The 25,717-nt window shown below is 33.2% G+C and overlaps 2 protein-coding genes across 2 annotated transcripts in view; both read right to left on the bottom strand.

The window, feature by feature from the left end:
• Positions 1–387: 387 nt before the first annotated feature.
• On the bottom strand, positions 388–11,741 carry LOC111630843. The gene is made up of 6 exons (XM_023375006.1): positions 11,691–11,741; positions 11,596–11,617; positions 11,323–11,496; positions 10,678–10,827; positions 4,949–5,133; positions 388–694 (listed from the first exon to the last, which is right to left on the bottom strand). The coding sequence occupies exons 1-6, from the start codon at positions 11,739–11,741 to the stop codon at positions 494–496; spliced, it is 783 nt and encodes a 260-aa protein (XP_023230774.1). The 3' UTR covers positions 388–493.
• A 3,237-nt stretch (positions 11,742–14,978) lies between these two features.
• LOC111630841 (beta-1,3-glucosyltransferase-like) overlaps positions 14,979–25,717 on the bottom strand; it is a 35,575-nt gene continuing 24,836 nt past the window's right edge. The window contains exons 7-11 of the mRNA XM_023375005.1: positions 24,499–24,618; positions 23,593–23,662; positions 22,083–22,180; positions 15,301–15,471; positions 14,979–15,207 (exon numbers count right to left, since the gene is read on the bottom strand). Of these exons, the coding sequence (XP_023230773.1) occupies positions 15,058–15,207; positions 15,301–15,471; positions 22,083–22,180; positions 23,593–23,662; positions 24,499–24,618 (609 nt within the window). The 3' untranslated portion in view covers positions 14,979–15,057. The remainder of the gene's footprint in view (positions 15,208–15,300; positions 15,472–22,082; positions 22,181–23,592; positions 23,663–24,498; positions 24,619–25,717) is intronic.

The following is a 25,717-nucleotide window of genomic DNA, read 5'->3' as shown; positions in this document are numbered from 1 at the left end:
GTTGTTTCTTCTGGTTGCTCAAAAGTATTTGTAGAGGTGAGACTTGATATAAGTTAGTGAGTTCTAATATGATGTAAAACAGATTTTTAAGTTTAATAATTTGATATTTTATATACATATGTAAATATCTTTTATAAGCTATATTAAAGTTAAACAATTGCTAGAATAAATTGGGCTATATTACCACTACTATTAAATAATATTTAATTATTTAATAGTAGTGGTAATTATTTAATAAATGCATATTGATTTAATTATATTTATTAAATTTAATAAAGAGATGGCATCTAATGTCTACCTCTAGTGCTAAATTATTCAGTATTTAATTATTAAATTAATAGCAGTGGTAATATAGCTCAATTTATCTGACAATTGTTTGGCTTTGATATTTTATGTTCCCATGTTCTTAAAGTTATTTATTAACATGCAAAACAAATGTTGATAAGCTGAAAAAATTGCACAAAGTAAACAATACTTTTATTTAATAAATCAGTCATAAAACTTTTTTACCTGAGATAGCAGGAAAACTTCTATCTTCATAATTATCTGCCTTGAAAATTAAAGATAATGAAGAACCTCTCCATACTTTATATTTACAATCTGCTGTTCCATTTTTAATAATGATTTCTGTGCATTTTAATTCTACATCAATTGTGCATTCATCAATCTGTATCTTTTCTCTCTTGACTGAAAACTAAAAAATAAAGTAAAATAATCAACAATATTGCAAGTTCGTCCTTTGCCTTTGCCATACCACAGCAAAAATGAACTTCCTACTAAAAAGTGCTGACTGTTAGGCATCTTCTCACCTTCCATCATCAACATCTGTCTTCCATCTGAGTGTGCTTCTCTCATCCACTATGTACGTACACTTCCTTTGCCTTTGAAAAGCTATCAGACTAGCAAGGAGGTGTAGATATGTCATAGTCAAATTGCTCATAGAACTAAAAAACAATGACCACCAATGTAACCCACTATTGCTTGCCCATATCAACACTCAAGTCATCGGCTTAGTAGATTCTGTGGAATCATGCTTCCATAAACAGCACCCAAAAAAAGTTTCCAGTTGCTCAGTATGCAGAAATGTACCAAAGAAGCCTGTCATCTTAAAAGTATCATCTGTTGGGATGATATAGTTCCCCTGGACTATATGCAACCAGCCACCAAGTGTGGCCTGTCCTTCACTCCTCCCCCTAAGTTCTTACCAGAATGCATCATCCCAGAAGAAAAATACCTTATTGAAGATATGGATGAATTACATAAGGAATTTTACAGATGAAAAACTATCTCTACTGTCGGATGCCTCCCACCATCAAGAATCTAAGAAATGAATGAATTCTAACTACATCATCACCCTGAAAGCTGACAAATCTAAAGACATTGTCTGTATGTATAGTTCAACATATCACATATCCAGGATTATATTCGTGACACACACTGCTCTGTTGCCCCTGATAACTACTGTGGACTTTTTTTTTTTTTTTTTTTGGTGTGTTCCTGAATTAGGTTGGATTAATACGAGTGTAACAACTAGGACTATAGAATTGTAACGGTGAGAATTTTTTTTTATATGTGAAAAAAAAAAATTGTATCTGGTGATCTGTCATTATAATTGTATCTTGTGAACCGTCGTTATAATTGTATGAAAATATATGTATTTGGTCATATTTCTATAAACTTATTACAAACTGGTTTCTTTGTCTCTCTTCCCCACATGGTGGACCACCTACACTCACAATTAGTGAGACCAATAAGTCTTACGAGTTTCCACACTATCCAATAAATATATTGGTTTTATACAGAAACCTAAATTTCCATTTAATTTCAATATTATATCTAAATATAATATTGATCTAATAAAGTATATTGGACCAATAGGTTCTACTGGACCTAAATTTCTATGTAAAGATAATATAAATTTTTAATAGGATAAGCAAACATGGAATTGCAAAGCCTCTTTTATATTTACACTAGCTGCAAGGACCCGCTTCGCTGAGCAAAAAGTAACAATAGTGAAGATTAAGATAATTACATTATAGCCAATCTTACCCGTTTTCACAGAATGCAAGAATTAGGTCCCCCGTTTCCAGACTAATTAGAGAACTTTTACATGAGTCTAAAAATATGTTCAATTTCCCACAAAAATGCAAAAAACTGCCTGTAAATCTTGCATGTCGCTTTATATTAACACTTCCTTTGTTACTCAACACTTCCACTGTTACCACTTCTATTGTTACACATCTTCGAAGTCAACCACTTTCAACCCCATATCACCCTTATAGCACAGAATGCAAGAATTAGGTCCCCTGTTTCCAGACTAATTAGAGAATTTTTATGTCCAGTCAAATGAACTATTTTCAATTTGATCAATTTTCTGGAATGTTTACAATCGTTCTATAATCAAACCAATTCGAATTTAAAATGGTTCAAACATTTTTAAAATCGAAATAGAAAATCTTCCACTTTCAAGCCCATATCTCCCACACCCTTATAGCTATCAAGACGCAACCACCATAGTGCACGAATGGAGACTTGGGGCTACTACCACATACAAACACCATTCATGTGCGATGTGTAGTTTTGACTGAAAAGTGAAATATAGGGACACACACATCCATTTATATATATATATATAGATTTATATTAGTTTACATAACAAAGTTTTTATCAAAACTTTTATGATAGTTGGTATTATACAAAATCAAGTATTTCATCAGCTAGTAACAGGGAACAAGAACTAGACCAAAATTGAGTATTTGTGTGTATATGTAGGGTGACCAGACCTCTCGATTCTAGGGTCTGTCCCTGTTTCACTTGTTTTTAATATTTCATTTTAGAATCAATCTTTGAATAGAGCAATTTTATTAAAATGATAATATAATATAATCAATTTATAGATCAATAAATAAATAAATTTAAAAGATTAATTTAAAAAACAAGTTCAATCAGTTTAGACCCCATTTTCACTGATTCTGAAATACAGCATATTTCTGATTGGATTATAAATTTTATGGTCAGCCCTATATGAGACCCTTAAAAGCATAATACCCTTAAGAAAATGCTTATACCTAAAACTATTGGTAAGATGTGAACCCTGAATGAGAGATTTGCCACCCCAGAATTATGGACCTTCCTGTATGAGCAAAAAGTCAATGAAACCATACCTGTAAATGTTACCCTTTGCAAGATATTTGCCTCCAAAGACCAGTTTTTATCATGAACCAATACTAGTGCCTGTTCTCCATGCTCTGCATCAGTCAAGATAAGCGATAGCTCACGATGAAGCATGTAGTCGTGTGCTTTGGTGCAAGCAATAGCAAGCACCTCATCAACAACATGGGGTGGTCCTCATACCCTTAAACTATATACCATCAAGAACTCCACAGTCACACAGGCTACTCAAAGCTGGCATAGTCATGTGGGCTAAATAGTTAAACATAATATTCTTAGTGGAGTGACAACTCCTGGATCACTTGTGTCCTGAAAGTAGGCTGATTTTGGGGGCTGTATCACACAAAGGATCACATTTAGAGATATGGTTCATTTGACTTGATCCTATGGGTATGGTCTACAGCTCTGATAAAGTTCCAACTGTTTCATTGAGAGGTATAATTGTACCAAACTATGCATGTACTTTTAGCTACTGTTTTAAATTTTTATAAATTAGTATTTTGTAAGAATTTTCTTGTATCAATCTATACAATTCTTAAGCAATTATTTATGCTTATATATTTTATAATATTCATAGTTAATATAATATAAAATTTATTTGTCATTCAATTTATTTTATAAAAGTGATAATTTAAATTTAATCTATGAACAACAACAGAGCCATGCCAGTCATCTATGTAACTCCTTTCTGGGGAAAATTTTTGAATTGAAATCATGTGACCTCTGGTCTATACTAGAAGTTCGTATATAATTAATTGGGATTTACCCCTAAGCTTTCTATATCTGATCTTGACTTTCATGTATCTGTGGCAGTATGCCATGTATTTTGTATATAGTTTATATTTTATTTTAATTAGCTCTATTTTTCTTTCTGCGTTCCTTTCTTTCCCTCCCCTTTTTTTCTCCTTTCTTCATTCTATGGTCTACCCTCTTCACAGAGTCTCTCCCCAAAATTCCTTTACTTATTGGCTATCGAAAACATCCTAAAACAAGGGGAGGTGAGGTAAGAGGAGAAGTAAGAGGGACGAGAAGGAGGAGCAGTTCGAGGGAGGAATGAAGTGAGAAGGAACGGGAGAAAGTTTTTGGGAGTGTACGTGAGACGAAGGGGAGAGTCTGAGAGACGGACAAAGGAATATCCATAATAGACCCACGGAAATTAAGGATAAACTTTCGCATCGTGACTGCCAACAGTTGTGTGACTCGAAGGAAAGAAGAGAGATCCTTCCAACTTTATGCAAGAACCTCACTAAGGACATTGCAAAGAGAAATGATCTTCAAAGGCCTTACATACTAGCATTGGGTACACCTTTTCTGAGTTAACTTTCCTTTGCCTATCCCCTATCTTCTTACTTTAGTTAATATTAGTTTAGGTCTTATTTGTTATTAGTGTTTAAGATAGATTTAGATTTTTGCACGATGATTTTCAATAATGGTTTTTTATGTCGCGTCCTATGGTTCAGGATTTTGTTTGTGATTCTGATTGTTTCTAACTGTTGGGACATAAAGTTAGCACTGGCATCCTAAAGAAGCCTGTAGTTAAGTTTCCAACCTTAATTAAAGTTGTCCTTTTTGGCGTACTTTGATTCCACGTGTCTTCCTTAATTAAAGAAGAAAACCACATACTTTCACATATCTAACTCTATTTTCAATATTAAGAAAGGATGGATAGATGAACAGATGGAGGGAAGGACAATGGGAATTTATAGGTCTACAATTTTTTCAAATTGAAACCCAATAAAAATATCACAAACTTAACAATAATTAACACTGTACAAACCTGATCATTTCCAACTTCACTTCTAGCAAATGCTTCAACAAAATAGGTTCCAGGAATTTTATAAAATTTACTAAAGAATAACCTTGATGAATTAGAGATTATTATTGGTGTTCCATCTCCAAAAGACAATATTAATTCAAATGAACTGTTTGATTTGACAGTTACTTCAATATCCACTGGCATTCCTAAAATATTAAAAACAAAATTATTATTATTAGTACAGTAGTCTAAACTATAATAAATATTTAAAGGCTGGTTTATAATCCAATGACAGTATAGAGTTTCAATAGCTGTTGCATGGAGTTGAGAAGAACATCATCCAGTCTATAGTCAAACTTTGGCCAGTGACTAACTCAGCAAAGCATGGCATTGGCATCAAACATTAAAGATAAACATTGTTCAACTTTGGAGTTGTGTTGTTAGACCAGAAGTGTGCATCTATATATAATTCAAAATTTAGAGGAGTGGAGGGCAGCAAACTCCATAAACTCTACTGTTACAGCACCAAACTGTCATTGGATTGAAAACTGGCACTAACTGTACTATTGTCTAACTCAAAGCCCAAGACATGAAAGGTGGAGGAAGATTGTGTTGGTATTAACCTAAAAATATACAAAATAAAAAAAAATGCATTGTTATAGAAGGAAAAACTTTTGTTTAAGATTTAGATTCTATTGTAGGATTGGTAGTCTTATCCAGAATGATTAATTAACCTTATTTAGAAAAGCTGAATATCAAAGACAGGTATAAAAATTGCTGAAAATTGGAAGATGATGTTGATAAATCTTTATCAAATTCATAACAATTATTATAATTATCCAATTGATTTTCTAATGACAATTATTTATATGTCATTTAATAATAAGCTTAACACATTTGTTAAGGAAGTTTCTCATAGATCCAATTCAAAATGGCTGCTGAGTCTAGAACTATAATTTTTTTCTAACAGAAGCCATGTAATTTTCATAAGAAAGATCAACTGCTATTTTTTTGTGAGAAATTAATTAACAAATCATTCAGTCCACTTAGTCTGCGGGTGTGGATAGCATCTAGCTTGATTTATCTCATCTTTAGATTGTTCATCTTTATCTGGCCGTAAACCTGTTAAGTTTACTTATAAACATTATTGTGAATATAAGTACATCTATGGGCGAGAAATAAAGAATAACATCCTGAATCAAACTATTCACGAAAATATTACAAGAATCCGAATCGGATTCGAACTTGCGTGGAATCAGTCATAACGAATTCGACTCTGAATTTTTATCTTATTATTAATAAATAAAATCTAATTATTAATTTAATATTACAAGTCCTAATGCAACTGCGGCACGACAGTCGTTACCTTCTTTAGCAAATGTGATCCATAAGCCACTAACCTTTCCTTGTACTAAGTATGGTTCTTGGAGCAGGATGATGTCAATCTCCCGCCCGGCCACTTCTACCCTGAGTTGGGGGGCAGTTGCGGCACGGCACTTTTCAGAGTTAAACTGCAGTATTCTGCAGCCACGTCTTTCGTCCCTCTGCGTGTGTAAGAAGAAACGAACACAAGGTAAGTTCCCTTTAACTTACTGACCGTAGTCAGTCCTTGCCCGAACTCTTTCGAGTTCCCGCGCATAGCACGGGTAGCTAGCAATCATGGTGGAGTGGCCGGTAGCCAGCTGCAAGCCGAACTTTTATTTGCCCTTGTGCAGTTAATGCATTTGGGCTCCGCCGCCTTGCACTCCTTATATGAGTGGTCATTGGCACATTTACTACATGTTTCGCCGCCGTACAGATCTTTGCTACGTGACTGAATCCGTAGCACTTGTAGCACCGGGTGACAGCTAGCTGTTTTCTCACCATGTGAGTTGCGAGTCCACTTCACATGGCATTTCCCCTTCTGCAAGAGAGCGTGGTAGACCATAGGGGGAGGTCTCTAGAACCCAATTGACGAGGCCCCCCTTTCCTTTTAATGGAAAAAACGAGGCTGCACTCGATGTTATTTTGAACGCAGATGGTCTCCACAAGACTTTCGCATTTGATGTCTGGGCTGACATCGACAAGAATGATCCACGGCCGGTGCCACTGGGGCAGTCGGCAGTTGACTGCCTCTCTTAACGTCGGTGGACCTTCCATCAACTTCTTTTCAAGTTTCTTGACATCTTGACCTTTCGAGACCTCTATCAAGATGCCATTGTTGCGAATGCAACGAGCATTCTTAATCCAACCCCCAGGCCTGATGGCCAAGCGGTCAAGGTGGCAGCCTACCAGTTTGGGGGACCCGGGATCGAATCCGGATGGGTCAAGGAATCCCCAGAAATTTTTTGGGGGATGGTCCGTTCGGATATGTCGGGTCCCGTCCCTCACTACCCGGTCGCCCCATTGTGGGCCTGGCCGAACCCATAATGGGCCTGCTATTAGAGGCCCTCTTAGTACCCATAGGGCGGAAAGAGTAAAAACAAAAATCCAGACCCCAACTTGGCCGGGTTAATGTTCGTTTTTAGCAATGCACGGGTCTGGTCACTACTCATCTTATCATCCTTTGGGTACCGGTACATCAGGAGCGTATGCTCTGTGGACTGCACCCGTTTAGGCGGTTTGGCGGTTGCCCGCGGCCCTTCTTGGATATGCCGGACTAACCTGGCGGTAACCGTCGTGTAGGATACGCGATTCGCTGCAGTCGCCTTACTTCTCTCTGCTTGAGGTTTGGGTGGTTGTTGACCGCTTAGTACCTCTTGCAATGTTTTGTTTTCGACCCGGAGGGAGGCTGTCTCGACCTCCTGGGCGTTAAGGATCGCGGCAACCTTACTGAAGAGGTTGTAGATCACCGCGCAGGTAGCATTCTGACACCGACTGTCAGTCTTGGCGAGGAGCTTTGTCAGCTCATCAAGTGCGCCCCGCGGATCCTCGACCGACTCAAGCTTTTCCTGTGTTCCCATAGGCGCCAACAACGGTGTTTTAGCGGCTGCCGGACTTTTCTTCCCAGTTGCCGCTGTGTTAGGGTCTTTCTTCTTCATTCCACCGTTATTTTTGGCAGGAGGTTTCCTCCGTCACGGCCATTGCAGCCTTGGTGGGTTCTCCCTAGGACCTAGGCATATCGCCTTCATGTTTCGCCACTTTGGCTTTAGCCCCTTCTTGCCGCTTTTTCCGCCGCCTTTCACGGCTGGTGGCTGAAGTGGCCTTTCAGTCACCGTCCTCACTAGAGGAGGTGGTGTTAAAGACATCCTCTCGTTCAGGACCAGAGTCCCCTCTCTTTGTGTTGTTGGTGGCCTTTGAGTCTTCGGCAACTTTTTGCGCATTGGTCATATTGCGCATTTAGGCACACAATACATTATCTAAGCATTCGCTTTTGCTCATGTTTATCACCATTAAATATAAAGAGAGAAAAATTGGGTTGAGTTGATCTTAACCTTTCATAATTGCCCAGAATCCGTTCGGGAATCAGAGTATCCATTTAAGAGCCTTCCCACAAGTGGTTTGGCCCACTGACGGGACAGCTACCCATTTAAATGACCGCCTACCCAACTATACGGCCATCCAACGCATCGTCAGGCCTTTAAGCACCGCTCCACCCTCAAGACATGGGAAGTTGGCCCTATGCCGTAGAGCGGCTCTGCCAATTGTCTGTCAGGATAGATATTCTCTTGCAGGATCTTGTAGTCAACTACAGGCGCTATCATCTTGGCCAGCAGCAAGGTTTCGGTAAGAGGAGTACGACTCCTCGCCGCATTGACTTCGGTATGCAGTCCCCAGGTTAGCATTGGGTATGCGAAGCCCAGTCTTCCTACTGGGAAACTGATTCTCTTTTACCAGACAGAATGAGCTTTACGTGGTCTGTGTTACCACGGGCTAAGGCGGGATCAATTGCATTCGGCCGCCTTTTGCATTCGAAACATCGGCCCCATGCCACTGGGGTGGATTCGGGAGTTCGCTTTGTGTGTGTCTCAGATTCCAGAGGGTCAGGATTGTCAAATCTATGGCCTCTATTCCCTGTACCGACGTGGGAATTGAATCCAGAAGTTTCGGCGTCCTCTGTGGCTAGTCAGGGACTTCACTCCCCAGCCCTAGGGTTTTTTATATACTTTTTCCGCCCTGTGGACACTAAGAGGGCCTCTTATAGCAGACCCATTAAGGGTTCGGCCAGGCCACAATGGGGCGACCGGGTGGTGAGGGACGGGGCCCGATATATCCGAATGGACCACCCCCGAAAAATACCTGGGGATTCCTTGACCCGTCCGGATTCGATCCCGGGTCCCCCAGAGTGGTAGGCTGCCACCTTGACTTCTCGGCCATCCTGCCTCCCCTAGCCCAAGATACAGTATCCATCTCGCTACAAGCAGATGCTTTAATCATCGCGAGTAGGGGATCTCGGGACCGTTCCTCCGAAGCAGAGGGCTCCTACCACGTTTCAGCAGTACCTCTGTCGAGTGCCACCAAACTGCAGGCCGACTAGTGCCTACACTTCCGTTGGCAGGACTACCAACTTGCGTCGGACAAGTCCAATCGACTACACTCCACTTATCTCATCCGAAGACGAGACCTTCCTGGGAATCCTGTTAGTAACGGCTACAGCGATTATCTTCCGGCCCCGGGCTTACTGACGAACCGTCTTGGCCCTCTTATTGCCGAAACCGAAGAGAGTAACCGCCGTGCCTCGACCGCGCCGGTCTACCTTCTGTTTTGATGTGAGTCTGCATGCCACTATGCCAAATTGCAGCTATGATTGAAGTCAGTCCGAACAGGGATAGGTTCCAGTTTAGGGAGATGTTAGCAACCCTGACGGAGACCGCGGATAGGACACAGCACACGGACAGCAAACTTCATTAAGGCCTGGTAGACAGACCCAAGGCTCATGATACTCTGACATCTCTGGAACCTTAGGCCCGAGTCTAAAGACTCCGTCAACGGCCGAGACCTTCGGATCCTCTATACCTGCCGCCTCTCGCCGCTAGGCCCCCGCCACGTCAAGGCCGGTTCCCTACCTTGGGGGGTGGTCCGTCAGGATCTGTCGGGTCCCGTCTCTCACCAACCGGCCGCTGCATTGTGGGCTTGCTAAAAGAGGCCCTCTTAGTGCCCACAGAGCGGAAAAAGTTAAGTTAATTTATTCAACACAGTCTTTGTTATTTAAACAAAAACAATTAAACTGTTAAATAAATTATAATAGAATAAAATTTATATATATATACTCTAAATTTGTGTTTCGGCCAGCGCCGTAACTAGCCTTTTATGCGCCCAGTGCGAGCTTCTGTAACTACGCCCCAAAACTATGACCCAAACTTTGTCCAGGTCATTTCTGCGCCCCTCAGGTCTGCACCCTGTGCCTGGGCACCGCTGGCACCGCCCTAGTTACGGCACTGGTTTTGGCGCAAGAATTTTATCATGTTTATATAAACTTTTATTAAATTAATTACCTGCGTATTCATTGTAATGGTTACAGTAAATATCGCGCGTAAATATATTTATTATTTGTTAACATTATTTAAATAAATTTTTACAACCAAAATGTATTGAAGTATGAGATAATTTTAGAAAACTTTATTATAAATTTAATCTCAAAAATGTTTTACTATCGAACACACTTAATTTAATTTTTAAACATATTTATAAAAGTAAATTTGATGTTTTTAAATGAAAATTGATATTCATATTGAAAAATCAATCAAAATTTAGATCTATATTAGTAATGTTTACTGTGAATTTTATTATATTATAAATAGAACACTTATTCATATAAACACAAACGTTACCTGTGCAATTATATTGAATATTGAGAAAAACATCAACAATCGGCGGAATTTCTTTAGCCAATATTGCAGTATAAAATACGGAATTCGAAGAGCCGCATTCTTCATTTCCTGTGCATCTTGCATCACATAATGCATTTTCAACAATTTCATCTGCAAAGATACAGTAGAGCGTCGTTTATCCGAATCAATTGGGGACTGGGGTTGTTCGGATAACTTATTTTTCGGATAACCGATTATGTACGAAAAAATACTGTATATTAACCTATCCCATCCTGAAATTTTTCTCCGTTGCGTGTCGCTTTGCGTTGAATTTTCGTCGATATTAAGCCTAACGTAAACTTTTTAAAATAATAATCGTGGCTATTGTATCGTTAAAAATTATTTCTTTATTTTTTACAAACAAAATAAATATATTGAAAAATATAAAAACAATAAAAAATTATACTTCAGAAGTTAATTTAGTATCAAAAACGTAAAATATTTGAGTAGCCCAAGACATAGCCAAAGATTGCAGCGCCACAGCACTAGCGAAAATTTAAATTTACCAACTGGAATTATTTCGGATAAACGACGCTCTACTGTAGTTTTAATTTTAACGAATAATAACACAAATACGCGAATAAAAATAATTTTAAAAAATATTACCTGGCAATTCATCATCACAAAAGCAATATTTTCCAGCCGTAAGTGCTGCATAATTATAATTTTCACATAATGATTTACATTGTGATTGATTTATCGAATCGGCAGAATATCCTCCAGGCGATATTCTAAATTCATAAGCTTCTGTATCTATTTCTATACATTTCGGATCATTATCTGAAATACAGTAAATGAGATTTAAAATTATTAATGATTTTGACAAATATTTCAAATTATTACTTACGTCTAAAAATTTATATGAATTATTTAACTTACTTTCTTGTGACTTTACCATAACCTAGAATACATATAAATAAAATTATTTTACATAAAATATATAAACAAGTAGCTAGAAATTATATATAACTTACAGAATTCGGGAAGAAGAAGAATAGAATAAATTTTAACCATTTTGCGGGCATATTCTATTCAGTAGTAAAATTTAACAACAAAGCGTTAAAGTATACAGTTCTCTAGTAACTTCATTTAGATTTATAAAATCAGCGCATTCAATTTAGTGTTTTTATTATTTATAGTAATAATTAGGTAATGGAATTGTTTTATATATGAATTCTCTATAATTCCCAAGAGAAATATTAGTTTTATGCACGATATTTATATGTTGCCAAGAAACCCAGATAGTTTACATGTAAATAACTAAAGATAGGCCTAAATAAAATATGAAATTGATTTCTTTAATCAATTTTTACTTTATTTTATATTGTTAAGATCATTATGGAAATAACATTAATTTTATTATGAGCATTTTTCTAGTACACAGCCGGATGCCCAAGCAGTCAAGGTAGCAACCTATCGCTCTGGGGGACTCAGTTGAATCCGGACGGGTCGAGTAAATCCCCAGGATTTTTTCAGGGGGTGGTCCGTCCGGATATGTCGGGTCACGTCTCTCACCACCCAGCTGCCCCATTGTGGGCCTGGCCGAACCCATAATGGGTTCGCTAAAAGAGATTCTCTTAGTGCCCACAGGCTGGAAAGAGTTTAAAAAAAGTACTTTGAACCAAAAGTAACTGCTGCAGAATATTTATAACGGCGACTGAGTTGAGTTTTATGTTTTTTTTTTTTTTTTTTTATTTTGTTAAATAAATAATGCATAATTGCAACAACTTTTGTCAACGACTAATTTCGGAGAGAATCAATTTCCTTGCTTCTAATTAACTAATGGAAGCAAACAAAATTTAAAAATTTGTTTAATTCACGCTGAAATAATTTGTTTTAAATTCTTAATGAAGTCGCCTTTGAAATTTTTATAATAGACTATAACTAGCAGATGAGCCAGGCGTTGCTCAGATAAAAAATAAATAACAATAAACATTATGATTATTAGATTCTTTCGTACTTCTAACTCTTATATTTTATTATATTATANCATTTAAACAGAAGTTAAAATATATTTTGTTTCAAATGAAATAATTTTCTATATTCTGACAATTTCCCAAACTTGCATTTCTGTCAAATAAGAGTTTTTTTTATTTTATTAAACCCTGCATTAGTCCATATAGTTAAACTTTAAATAATGTAATATCTAATTTTTTTAAAATGATTATGATGTTTCTTTTTATGGGAAAAAATTAATTTTCAACTTAAATAAATAACTAGGATGTTCATGTATTGAAAAATGGGAGAGAAGTATTGTATTTATACTGTTTGATCATAATATGAAATAAAATTTTGGAATTTTGATGAACTTTCACACAAAAATTAAAAAATTATTAGTATGACAAAATTGTAAACTAATATTTTACAATAATAATCTAAATATTATATATAAAGTTTAAATTATAGCAGAATTTTTAAATGCTAAATTCAAATAAATGATTGATTTTTATAATGAAGTTTTATTTTTATTTCAGACTATATTCATAAATGAGGAATTAGTTAGTAGAGGAGTTGCACAGTGGATAGAACATAGTTAAGTTGAGTTGATCTCAGTTCTCCCTCCCTAATGTCACGTGCTACGGATATTCTTCCATCAAATTATTGCCATGCCTTTATATACATAGGTAATCAAGTGATTGGTTTTTTTCTTTGTGTTAAAAAACATTAAAGTTTGAAAATGCATCATACATGTATTTTGTGTACACAGAAAACAAGAGAAAAAGTTTTTCAAAAAACTACTACTAAAAATAACAATTATAAAAGCATTCTTATATAATTTTTTTCCTTTGTATAAAAATTTTATTCGATGAAATTTCTACGGTAAAAATCATTGTTTGAATCACATTAAATTTTTAAGAAAATTGTTCTGAAATTTTGTTTGGTCTAATTGTTCATCAATGCCAATTACTACAGTTTTGGAAATGAAGTTGAGTATTTCTTTCGAATATCTGATCCATGTTAAATGAGGTGTCTGTTTTTAAAAGCCTGTGTCAAATTAAAAATATATATTTCCTTCATACAGTCGTCTGTGTATGAAATTGTTTCAATGTATAAAAAAAAACCAGTATATTATTATGGTGTCATCTCTCAAATATTGCTGTCTGATGTTTTGTCAAACTATCAAATTTATATTTTCATATTCCTCAAAGAAAATTTATATACAGTTATACATATATATATATTATATTTAAAAAAAAAGCAAAAGGAAATGATTCTAAGAAAATTAATGTACATTCATAGAGATTTTGTTTAAGAAAAATTTTATTAAAAGAAAATTTGGATATATAATATATTGAGTGAAAAATTAGCAGTTTTATTCTATTCATAATAGTTTATATTAAGTGTATAAATATACTGTATATTTCCTGTTATTTATTAAAAATTTAAATAGCATCTTTATGAAGAGTTTGACAGAAAGTAGTGCAAAGATGTATAGAGATTTCTTTTATATTCACTCAGGCATTTTAGGTACAAATTACTAATTGAATAAACCAAATTTTGTTGTTTTGAATCTAAGCCAGGAGTGTGTTCATTAGATATAATTTATAACACTTTGCCATTTGTGTGAATTGTTTTTTGCTCAATAATTGTAAGTGTATCGATTTAAAAATGTCAATATAGTTTAAGATTTGTTGAAAGAACAATTTTATCTCTTGTTAAATTTGATGTAAGCATGCAATTGTAAGAACAGTTTTATGTAAAATTTTGCCATGTACTTTTCTTCACAAGATGATAACTTGTTTTTAATGTCATCATAATATGTATGGGGAATATCAGCATTTCATTTTTTTCCCTTTCTAGTTAGCAATCAAAAGATGTTATTTTAATTGTTGTTTTTTTTCTTTTTGTAGTTTAAAATTATATTTGTTCATCAGCAAGAATAGTTTGACTTTATATGAAAATGTAAAAAAAAGGTCCATTTTCTCAGAAATTTTAGAAGCTAGATACATAACATTTTACACAAGTATGAGAGGCAATGTGTCAGTTAGTGACACTATAGCAATATATTTATTGCACAAAGGAAACCAGGTTATACTAAAACGTTAGATATTTTAAGAAGTTTAATTCTTTGACAGTTTACTAATGTCAAAATAGTCGTGTTTATAGAAAAGTGAGAAGAAAATACTTATTGGGCCTTTTTGTAATTTAAAACATATTGGCTAAATTAGTCAATGTGTTTGAACACTGTTGCAGCTTTAGGATGTAAATCATTTGTAGTCCATTTATCAACAAATAAAGTTTAGTTCTTATGTTAAAACTTGTTTTGTTTAGAAAAATTTTTTTAATTTATTTTAAATGCACATTTTAGCACATTATTCTAAATCACAAATGTTTTTGAGCTTAAAGCTCAGAATGAGCAGCATCATCTCTCTGAATATCACTATCGGCCAACCATTCTTGGTAGACTTGTTCGGGATCTATCATCCAGTGTTTGTGAAAACTTATTGGTGGATGATGATGATATTCTGGTGCATAATCCATTGGCCTAGCCTAAAGGTAAGAAGTATAAAAATTTAAATTTTAAAGATTATACAATTTATGAAAAAGATTATACAAAGTTATGATTTTATCAATATAATATACCTGATGAAATAATTTTGAGTGTGTTATTGGAATCCCAAACTTTTTCAAACAAATTCCTAAAATCATATCATCCGGAGAATCCTTGGAAGGACATTGACAAGTTCCAAGTTGTTTAACAGTTTCAACACTGAATACCATCCTGAAATTCAAAGATTTATCTTCAAGTAAATTCTAATTTAAAATAGATTTAGTATTAATTTATAAAATATTTATCTATATATTATATTTTTAACAAATAAGAACAATTAAAAAATGTACTCATATATTAGTCTATTTCTATTGAAATACATAATCCTTCATATTTAAAACATTGATTTATTGATAGACATTTTATATTTAGTAAATGATATTTTTTCAAATGTTTTGCTATTGTTTAGTTCACAAATAAGTAATCTCTTTACATATGTTTATTTTTACTATACAAAATATAAATCAAATCATGCAAGCATGTATATAAATTTTTAATTTTGTTACATGTATTTTTTTTTATCTGGAAATTACACAAGTCTGTCCAGGCATAGAATCTGTGATCTTTGAACATAATTGAATATAATCCCTTTAATAATTGTGATTAAAATTGCTTTTTTCTTCGTGTTTAACTATCAGATTGTTGATTTTTCAAAAAAGAAATTGCTTCCCAAATCCAATAAGTACTAATTTCTTTTGAAGAGAGTTTGTTGTATATCATACATAATATACAGTCGGTGACTGTGTAATTACCATGCATTGTCATACTTAATGTCTACAATGTTCATCACAAAAAGAATAAATTATTTTATTATATAGAAAGAACAAGAATAAAGCATTTTTGATATTTGAGTAATTTAAGTCCTTGAATATCTTTCTCTACTTGATATATTCTTTCATTGTGTGAAATTTCAATGTTCTGAAGTTTCATATTCTTGCTTACCGCAATACAGTGAAATTTCATTAACTTGGCATCCTGGTAAACCCAATAAGCTGGCATGTCCAGTTTGTCTTTAGGAGGGAGTTATTGATGCACTGGGTATTTGTATTTACATGCAGCTAGATAATTTTAAATTGAAAATAAAATCAAAATTAATTAGTCAGTTTATTAAAAGTAATTAAGTCAGTTGAAACAATATTTTGGAAAGTGTGGATAAAGTACTTGTTGTCCATCTTGATTGATTTAGTTATATCAATATTTCATCCAGGGAGTCAGAGCTGAGTTTGTTTCGATTGGCAGTGGCTGAACATTTTGCTTTTATATACCTTATGGATAAAAGTGTACAAAAGAGTTATTATATATATCTATTCTATATATTTTTCTTTTGGTGCCCTATCTGGCTAATGCATTGTTATTGCTGGCTCTTATGAACAGTTCTGAAGATTTTTCACACCAAAACAGGTTTTTCAGCCGTGAGATTCAGTGTCGTCCTGGCTCTTTTTTTTTCTTCAGAGATTTTTCATTGTATAACGAGTTGAGAAATGGTATCAAGTACCAAATCCTACATCATGTGGCAAAGTATTCTGACTTTGTTTGATGGTGTTGAGCAGTTCTTGTTGTTTATCCATTTGTCACAATATTTCCACATTGGTCACATGTTCTACCCAGGATACTCTTGGAAGCTTTCAGTAAATCCACATTTCAAAGGCTTTGATCTTTTTTTCAGATATTTTGGTTACAATTCAAGATTCAACTCCGTACAATAGCACCAGGAACACACAGCATCTGATCATTCTAGTTTTTGTACCAAGGGTTAGGTCTCTAGAACATAAAAAAAAAGCAAGAACTGTTTTTACGAAAATTGCTATTTTGTGCTCTGATCTCTATATCATGATCCCAGTTATCATTTAAGATACTTCCCAAGTAATTAAATATTTCTACTTTCAATTTCTTTTGATCTAGCCATCAACTTGCCCCAAATTGATGTTTGACTTATGGTTTAGATCTCAACATCAAATATATGATCATATTTTTTCACTTGAGATTCTGACTTGATCTAGCAACATCTGAGGATCTTTAAAATTTGTGGAGAGCAGTGCTGCGTCATTGGCATAACAAATGTTGTTCAGATATTCTCCATTGATCTTTGATGCCAATGTAAAGATCAGACAGTGCTTCTGAAAAAATATTTTCAGGCCTATATGTTGGAGAGTGGGAGATAATATACAGCTTTGTACACCTCTGTAGATCTGAATTTGATCTCTCAGTTGACTTTCCACCTGATCTATTTGATTTGATTCAGTAAAGGTTTCTGATGTCTGTCATCAATGCCAATTCCATGTAGTGCCTAGTCATCTTTTCATGTTGGCATCTGTTGAAAGCATTTGTATAATCAAAAAACATATGTATGTCACATCTTATATCTCTGCATCTTTGTATGAGAACATGCATTGTAAATAGGGCCTCTCTAGTGCTCATGGAGAAGCCAAATTGTATTTCTCCAGTGTTTTCTTTATATTTTTTGTAAATTCTGTTATGAATGATTTTTAAGAAAACCTTGAGCATGTGATTCATGAGGTTGTTCATTCTGTATTCATCATATGACTTGGTGTTGGCTTTTTTGGTATGGTGACAAAAAGTTGATCACAGCCAGTCAATTGGGAGATGCCCGTGTCATAGATGGCATTGAAGAGTTCTGTTAGTTCATTAATGTTCACTTCTGATATGAGTTCCAACATCTCTAAAGGGATGTCATCTGGACCATTGTCTTTCCTGTTTTTTGATGGTCTTAAGGCTCTTATAACCTCACTCTCCAGTATTGGTGGTCTGGTGCTACTGTTTGATAGGTCATTCATTCTCTATTGTCACTGAATAATTTTTCTATATTTTCTTTCCTTATGTTAAGCTTGTCTTTCATATTTACTGCTAGGTTCCCATCCTTGTCTTTTAGCAATGCACATATCTTTAGAGAAACTGCAGGCAGATCTTCTTGTGCATATTAGAGAGATCATGTTTTTTCTGGTATTCTTGTATCTCTGTGCACAATTCAGTCATTTGAGTTTCCTTTGTGGTTTCTATTTCTTGTTGGGTCATATTTGGTTTTGTCTCAATTTTTGAAAGTTCTTATCATTCATCCATTCTTTCTTCTTGTTCTTTCATTCCCTTCTGCATAAATGCATATTGCTAAATTTCTGGATTATCTTTTATTCCATTCATCTGCTGTTTTCTAATTCCTCTTGTACTGTCTGTCTTATTGTTATTTGTACTTCATCTTTGACCATCCTCAGTTTTATGAGATTTGGGATAGAATTATGCAGATTGTGAACCAATGGGTTGTGGTCTCGGGTACATTTGCACCAAGATCGGTCTTGGTTGCAGTGATCTGTTAAAAATCTTTTATTTATCAAAATAACATTAGAAGTCACGTAGACTATCTGGTCTCAAGGTGTAAAGCCTTCTGGGAAGCAGTTTGAACCAAGTGTTGGTGATCACCATCTCTTCCTCTCTGCAAAACAACATTTTTTCCTCCAAGACAATGCAGTCCAACAATGTCTTCCTCCTTGCCCTGTCCAACTTTGGCATTGAGATCACAATAATAATGGGAGATTTCATTTTTCTTTGTGTGTTTTAGCTGCCTTGATCTGTTCTTAGAATTCTCCAATCTCTTCCTCTCCTTTCTCTGCAGTTGGGGCATAAACCTATATGACATTCATCCTTAATGGATTACCTTCCAATTTGACCTTAATGATGCTATCCAACAATTATGTTATGCTGTGTACCGATCTGACTATTGCTTTATTTAATATCACACCAACTCAATGGGATATTCCTCATTGCCAGAGTAATGTACTATGTATTCAGAAATACAGTATTCTCCTCTTCCTGGCAATCTTGTCTCACTTATTCCCATTATATTAATATATGAAATGAAGACAAAATTCATAACATAATATTTAAACACTTTTGTAGATACTTCTGACATTCTGCATACAGATATTTGTGTTTAACTCAGGGATTCTTTGCACTTCTGTTCACTAAAAGGCTGGCAAGGACTGTGAGGGCCAATTTTAATAGGTGTTCAACCATGAAATATTTTCCTGGTAAGTTAATGCACTGGTTTTCCCTTGCCTTCCATGTATTTATTATCATTATTAGTGTTCTTGTTTCAAACCAACCAAAAGTAAGAATAGTCTAGAAAAATTGAAATGGCATGTTAAACAATCATAAAAGGTGGATTTGTATAGTTTTACACACAAAGATATATAAAATTGTGTCCAGGAAATTGAAAAAACTGAAATTCCATCATCCAATAACCCAGAACATTGGTCCTGGCAATGGAATGTCACAGTAGATTCTGAGAGAATTTGTAATACAATTAGTCTATTGTTATACATCAAAATATAATTTGACTACATCTCTGTGTAAAATGATTTATTTGTTTATGGACAAAAGTTGAAGAATTAAACAACTTTTATGTGTGAGAATTAACACTACAATATAATTGGTCTTTATTGAAAAGAACAAGCACTNAGGGTTGTTCAAAAAGTTCCCAAACTTTATTTATTACAAAAAAAAAAAATACTTCACTTACAATTTATTTGTCATGGTCCCCTTCAAAGTAGTCTCTTCCTCAATGTATACACTTATCCCAATAGTGTTTCCACTTTTTGAAACAGTCCTGAATGCTTATAAGCTCCTCCATTGTTTTTTTCTATCTCTGGAATGATGGCAAATCTTTTTCCTTTGAGCATGTTTTTTAGTGTGCGGAACAGGAAGAAAGTCACATGGGGCCAGGTCAGGTGAGTAGGGTGAGTGAGGAAGCACAGCAGTTTTTTATTTTTGGCCAAAAACTCACAAGTTCTGAGAGACAAATGAGCCAGCACATTGTCGTAGTGAAATAAACCACTTGCCACTCATCCAAAGTTTGGGCCATTTTCGTCTGATTCTGTTTCTTAGGCGTTTTATAACTCCCAGGTAGTACTTTGTATTGACTCTCTGGCCTATAGGTAGGTATTTGTGATGCACAACCCTTTTTATATTAAAAAAAAAAAAAACAGTCAACATCACCTTAACGTTTTTCAACGCATTAAAAGTGTGCTGGAATAGAGAAAGGTGTTTGTTTATTTTTATTATTTATTTTTTTTAACATCACCTTAACATTTGAGTGAACTTGTCGAGCTTTTTTTGGCTGGGGGGATGTTTCACCCACCCATTGTAAAGATTGCACTTTTGTTTCAATGTCATATTCATAAACTCATGACTCATCACCTGTTATGATCATGGACAAGAAGGTTTCATCCTCTTTAGCTTGATCAAACAGTTCCTGACAGACTTGAACTTGATGTTGTTTCTGGTCTGCTGTCATCAGGCGAGGCATGAATTTGGTGGGGAACTCTATGCATCCTCAGTTTTTCATGCAGGATTTCATAGCCTGAACTAATTGAGATGCCACACTCTTCTGCAAGTTCCCTGACAGTCAAATGTCGATTTGCACGAATGAGATCGTTCACTTTCTTGATGTGGGGTCATCAGTTGACGTTGATGGTCATCTGGAATGCTCATTGTCTTCCACTGATTGCCGTCCCTTTTTGAACCAGGTAAACCACTCATAATATGCAGTACATTTTATAGCATCCTCACCATAAGCCTTGGTAATCAAATCAACAGTTTTCATAAAGGATTTCCAGAGTTTCATACAGAATTTCACAGAACAATGCTGCTCCTTCAAAAAGCTCATTTCAGCAGATCCAATTTTTCACCCAACCCCACGAACAACACTTCACATAAAAGGCCTTAACTAATCACCAAAACAAGATAGCAACAAATGGGTTGAAACGTGTTACTCAGAAGGTTTCCGTGGACACAACGCCTCCAAGCAGATTAAAAAATAAGCGTGTTATTCAAAAAGTTCCTGAACTTTTTGAACAACCCACGTATACCCATTAATGTATTTCGATTTCTTTTTAAAATAAATTAAAATTATTTTTAAATAAGTTAACTTGACATCTCTAAAATAGTTTGTTTGGACTTGGTTCACTTTAGAATTGAATCCTCCATATGTATGAAGCAAATAGTCATGTTTTACACAGTTTCACTTGCTTGAATGCGAGCATAATATGAATGTAGGAAAGTGCTGAACAAAGCTCGCCAAAATAACTAAATGAAACTTTACACATAAATGAGTTTTGGCAAAAATAGTGACAAGGATAGACCAAACAATTTTCTTCTGCAACAAGACATTTGTGATATGTGTCACTTATTCAATAAAATTCCTCTTATGGTCTGAATGCTATACTATATATGTATTTAGTAATTACTACTATATTATAATCTGATAAGGTTTTGGTTTATTTTACTTTATTAATTTTAATAATTTGTTTTTTGAATTTTATTTTATTTTACTTATTCTGCAAAATTGTGACTTTGGTATTGGTGCAACGATGCAAAATTGTATTTCTTAAAGCTAGAAACTAATTAGAATTTAATATTATGTATTTAATAGTGGCAAGAATAATAATTTGTAGAGAGAATTTCTATACTTATTTATGTTTTTTTTTACATAGTTAAGAAAAAGTCATCTTGCAACACATCTAGAAACATCCAGGGTGCGAGCATATTCAGTTGGAAGTCAGGCATCAACAAATACAAAGAAAAATGTAAATAGTATAGAATCAGAACTGGGAACATTAAAAAACATTGATGCTAGAGCATCAGTTAAATCATCTAGTGCACCACTTCTTCCCAGTGGAGCACAGCGTCATCGTACATCATCAACTAAAGATTACAATGAAGATCTTATGGAAATAGATTATAATCAGTCGTCATCACATTCTAAAAGTAAAGTTGGGAACAGTCACGATAATTCTGATCATACAAGACGTTTTACTGTTAGTAACACTCGACAACGTTCCAATAGTCGTTCATCGTCAGGTACTTCTCCAATGTCTTCTCTGATGGAATTAACTGAGAAACCTGAAAGGAATAAAAACAATGAAAATAAAGAACTGCAAAGATAATATATAAATTTGTAATAACCACAAAAGTTTGCAAAAAGTTTAACAACAGTAAACCATTGTTATGCAGACCATTTCTAATCTATTCATGTCATTCATTGTTCACAAGAATTTGTATTAGCAATTATTTTTGTATTTTGTCTCATCATTACAAATAACAATAAAGAGTAAATATTTAATATTGTTCTTTGCTTCATCATTAAATTTTGTTGCAAACTGAATTCTTTCAGACCAGATATTTTAAAAATCTGTAATACTTCTTAATTAAATGATGAGTAAGACAAAAGTCAGCAACATATGGTTCTTTGAAAACATTTCTGCACATTCCAGCATCATTCTCCTGATATTTGTATGCAGAATGTCTTAACTGATGATATAGGTCAGCAGTTGATGAATTTCTACATCTCAGTGAAATGTTTACTATAAGATATCTATACTCCATTGTTTTATCTGTGGTATACAAAGTACAATATTTTTTCATTGACGACAATCTAGAAAATTGATTCTGCAATACAATAGTAGTATTGTATAATCAGTTTTCCAGCATTTACATTGGTAATGACTTAAGTATAACTATATCAGAGAAATATTTTTTGTTGTTCAATGACAAGCTTTTAAAACATCTGTACAGCTTTATGGCCAGAGAATTACTGGAGTGAATACAATAGAGATGCAGCTTAGAAATGTGGCCAACCTTAACAAAATTTTTGTTTAATTTATTATTAATAATGATTAAAATTTTGGATATTTAACTTATTTGTATCCAAAGAAAGAAACTAATTCTCATATGAAAATAAGCAATTATAAGAAATTAATAAAAATATTCTCACATTTATTTCAATTATCTGTTTCTGTGCCACTCAAGATAATTTTTATACTATTTTTATGTCTCATATATTTTAATGAGCGTTATATACCGACATACGCATTTAAAAAATTCTAAAACAAAAAACATTCCCTTACAAGTATTGTTTTAGATATTTAATATTAGGATATAGTTTTTAAAACAACATTTCTCAATCACTTGATGATTATGTTGAGAAAATATTGGTTATTGTCATTGATAAAGATGATATAAAATAAATTAATTTAAAGTAACCTTTCATGTTGTTTGCCATATTTGTTATTAATAATAATAATGTGTTAAAATGTTGACAAAAATGGAAGTGTTAAAACGTTAACTTTGAACATAGTTAATTAATTAAAAAAACTTTCATAAATACATAAAATAATGAAATTAAAATGTACATTTTAACTTTAATCATCAATTTTTGAAATTAGACACATTAGGAAGTTAATGTGCATTGTAATTTTAAAGAAAGAAGGATTACTATTAGTTATTTCAAAAGTTTAAAGTTGAAATTATCTTACCTCTATCTGCATGAAATTTTTCACAAGTTTTTACAAAAAAGCAAACATCATCTCTATTCACTTCATATTCCTAAAATAAAGTTTAAAAATATATAACTGTTATAAGCGACTGGTTATAATAGATCCTGTTCAATTGAAGAGCTATTAAATTACAAAAATTCAATTATTTATAATCCATATAAATTTATTAGTAATTAAAATTTTATCACAAATATTTAACTTAGATTTTCTTTTTTCCAAGTCTGTTTCTAAATTTATAATTGTTCATTTATTACTCCTTGCATATCACTTTCTCAATTTGGAAGTAGTGCTAACATTTCTTGCATTCTAAGTGATATCAACTATAATCATGCCTTCCCAAATTTCATAAGAGTAGTTTATTTATTTTTATCAATTACTCAGCTATCAAGAAGTGTATTATTTATTGAAAACTTCTTTCTTATTTTAAAATATTTCAATATTTTAATATACGTAATTAGAATAATTAATGTTTTTATATTTTGTTTTTCTTTTTACTCTGAGTTGGCTGTTACTTCATTATTTTGGGAATGACAATCATTGCTATTAATGCAATGATTTCCACTCCCAAATAAAAGGTGTTTTTTTATATTTATAATTTACTTTTTTAACATTTATATAGTGCATCATTGCATATGTCAACTGGAATATTAATTAATGTATTTATATACAAATCAAATCTTTTACAAAATACATACTAATCATTTAATAAATTATATAAAATAATTAAAGAAAATTAAATTTGACTTACATTGCTAAATTTTAACATAATAAAAAAAAGGATTGAATGTAAACTATCACTTGAATATTCATAAAGCTATTTAAATATAAAACTGAAAAATATATCAAATAAAAATTTATGAACTGAAACAAAATTTTCAATCTTACACATAGTGGAGTTGATTCAGTGATCCATGTTACACATTTTTCAGATAATCTTGATAAACAGAATTCAGGAATGTTTTGTAAACTAATATTGATTTCATCATTCCACATAAATTTGGCAAACTATAAAATAATGAAAACTATGTTAATCTTAAATTAAATAATATAAATTTCAAAAAACACAAGACGTTATTAGATGAAATCAATGAATTAGTTAACACAGTCTGATCGAATTATGTAATCACTAAGTTCATAAGAATAATATTTTGATTATTAATGCTATAATTTTATTTATTTATTTTCATTTTCCCAAATTTTATTCATTATTTGCAAATCATTTTGCTTTAACATGTAGATATTTTTTTTGTGATTACAATGAAGATCTAAATAAAAGAATCAAATGTATTAAATGAAAATTAAACAGATGGGTAATAAAATTAAGAATCAAATTTCAAAATAAAATTATATTTGATGAAATTTTTTTCTAAGAATTTTCTACAGTTTAGTCTATTTTATGCTAAAAGGTCTCTAGGTAAATTTAACCAAGGTAAAACATGAAACTACAATTCTAAATGAATTAATATCTTTAATGTACAAAATATCAATTCATAACAGTAATTTGTAGAAACAAAGTTAAAATAGAATTGAGGATTTTCAAATATAGTACTGTGTCGATTATCCAAATGCTGATCAACCGAAAGTGTTCCAGTCAGACTGTGTTGTGTTGAATTGAACATTTTGGATACTAGATTAACTTCTAAAGTATAATTTTTTTTTGTTTTTATATTTTTCAATATATTTATTTTGTTTGTACAAAATAAAGAAATAATTTTTAACGATACAGTAGCCATGATTATTATTAAAAAAATTTTCATTAGGCTTAACATTGACGAAAATGCAACATGAAGCGACATGCAACAGAAAAATTTAAACATGGGATATATTAATATACTATTATTGGGATATACTAATATACTATATTAATAATGTATTTTTTCATACATAATCGGTTATCCGAAAAATCGATTTTCTGAACAATCCCAGTCCCGAATTGATTCGGATAATCAACACTCTACTGTATATAAATATACTTATATATTTGAAAATCCTCATCAGTCAAAAGTTTTTACTGATTGTCCTTATATATATATATGGACAATCAGTAAAAAAGCAAACATCATCTCTATTCACTTATAAGTAAAATTACTAATTACTTTATATA

Source organism: Centruroides sculpturatus, unplaced genomic scaffold, assembly GCF_000671375.1.
Source record: "Centruroides sculpturatus isolate CEXI.00-Female unplaced genomic scaffold, Cexi_2.0 scaffold6, whole genome shotgun sequence".
Lineage (NCBI taxonomy): Eukaryota > Metazoa > Arthropoda > Arachnida > Scorpiones > Buthidae > Centruroides > Centruroides sculpturatus.
Note: the sequence above shows the minus strand (reverse complement) of the source record. Positions and strands in the feature narration are given on the sequence as shown.

What these genes read in the sequence shown, in the direction of transcription:
- LOC111630843 (XM_023375006.1), bottom strand. Translation starts at nt 11,741, where the DNA reads ATGCCCGCAAAATGGTTAAAATTTATTCTATTCTTCTTCTTCCCGAAT. An exon ending in TCTTCTTCTTCCCGAATTCT is followed by an intron (nt 11,618 to 11,690) that starts GTAAGTTATATA and finishes TATGTATTCTAG; the next exon opens with GTTATGGTAAAGTCACAAGA. An exon ending in GTGAAGTTGGAAATGATCAG is followed by an intron (nt 695 to 4,948) that starts GTTTGTACAGTG and finishes TTTATTTTTTAG; the next exon opens with TTTTCAGTCAAGAGAGAAAA.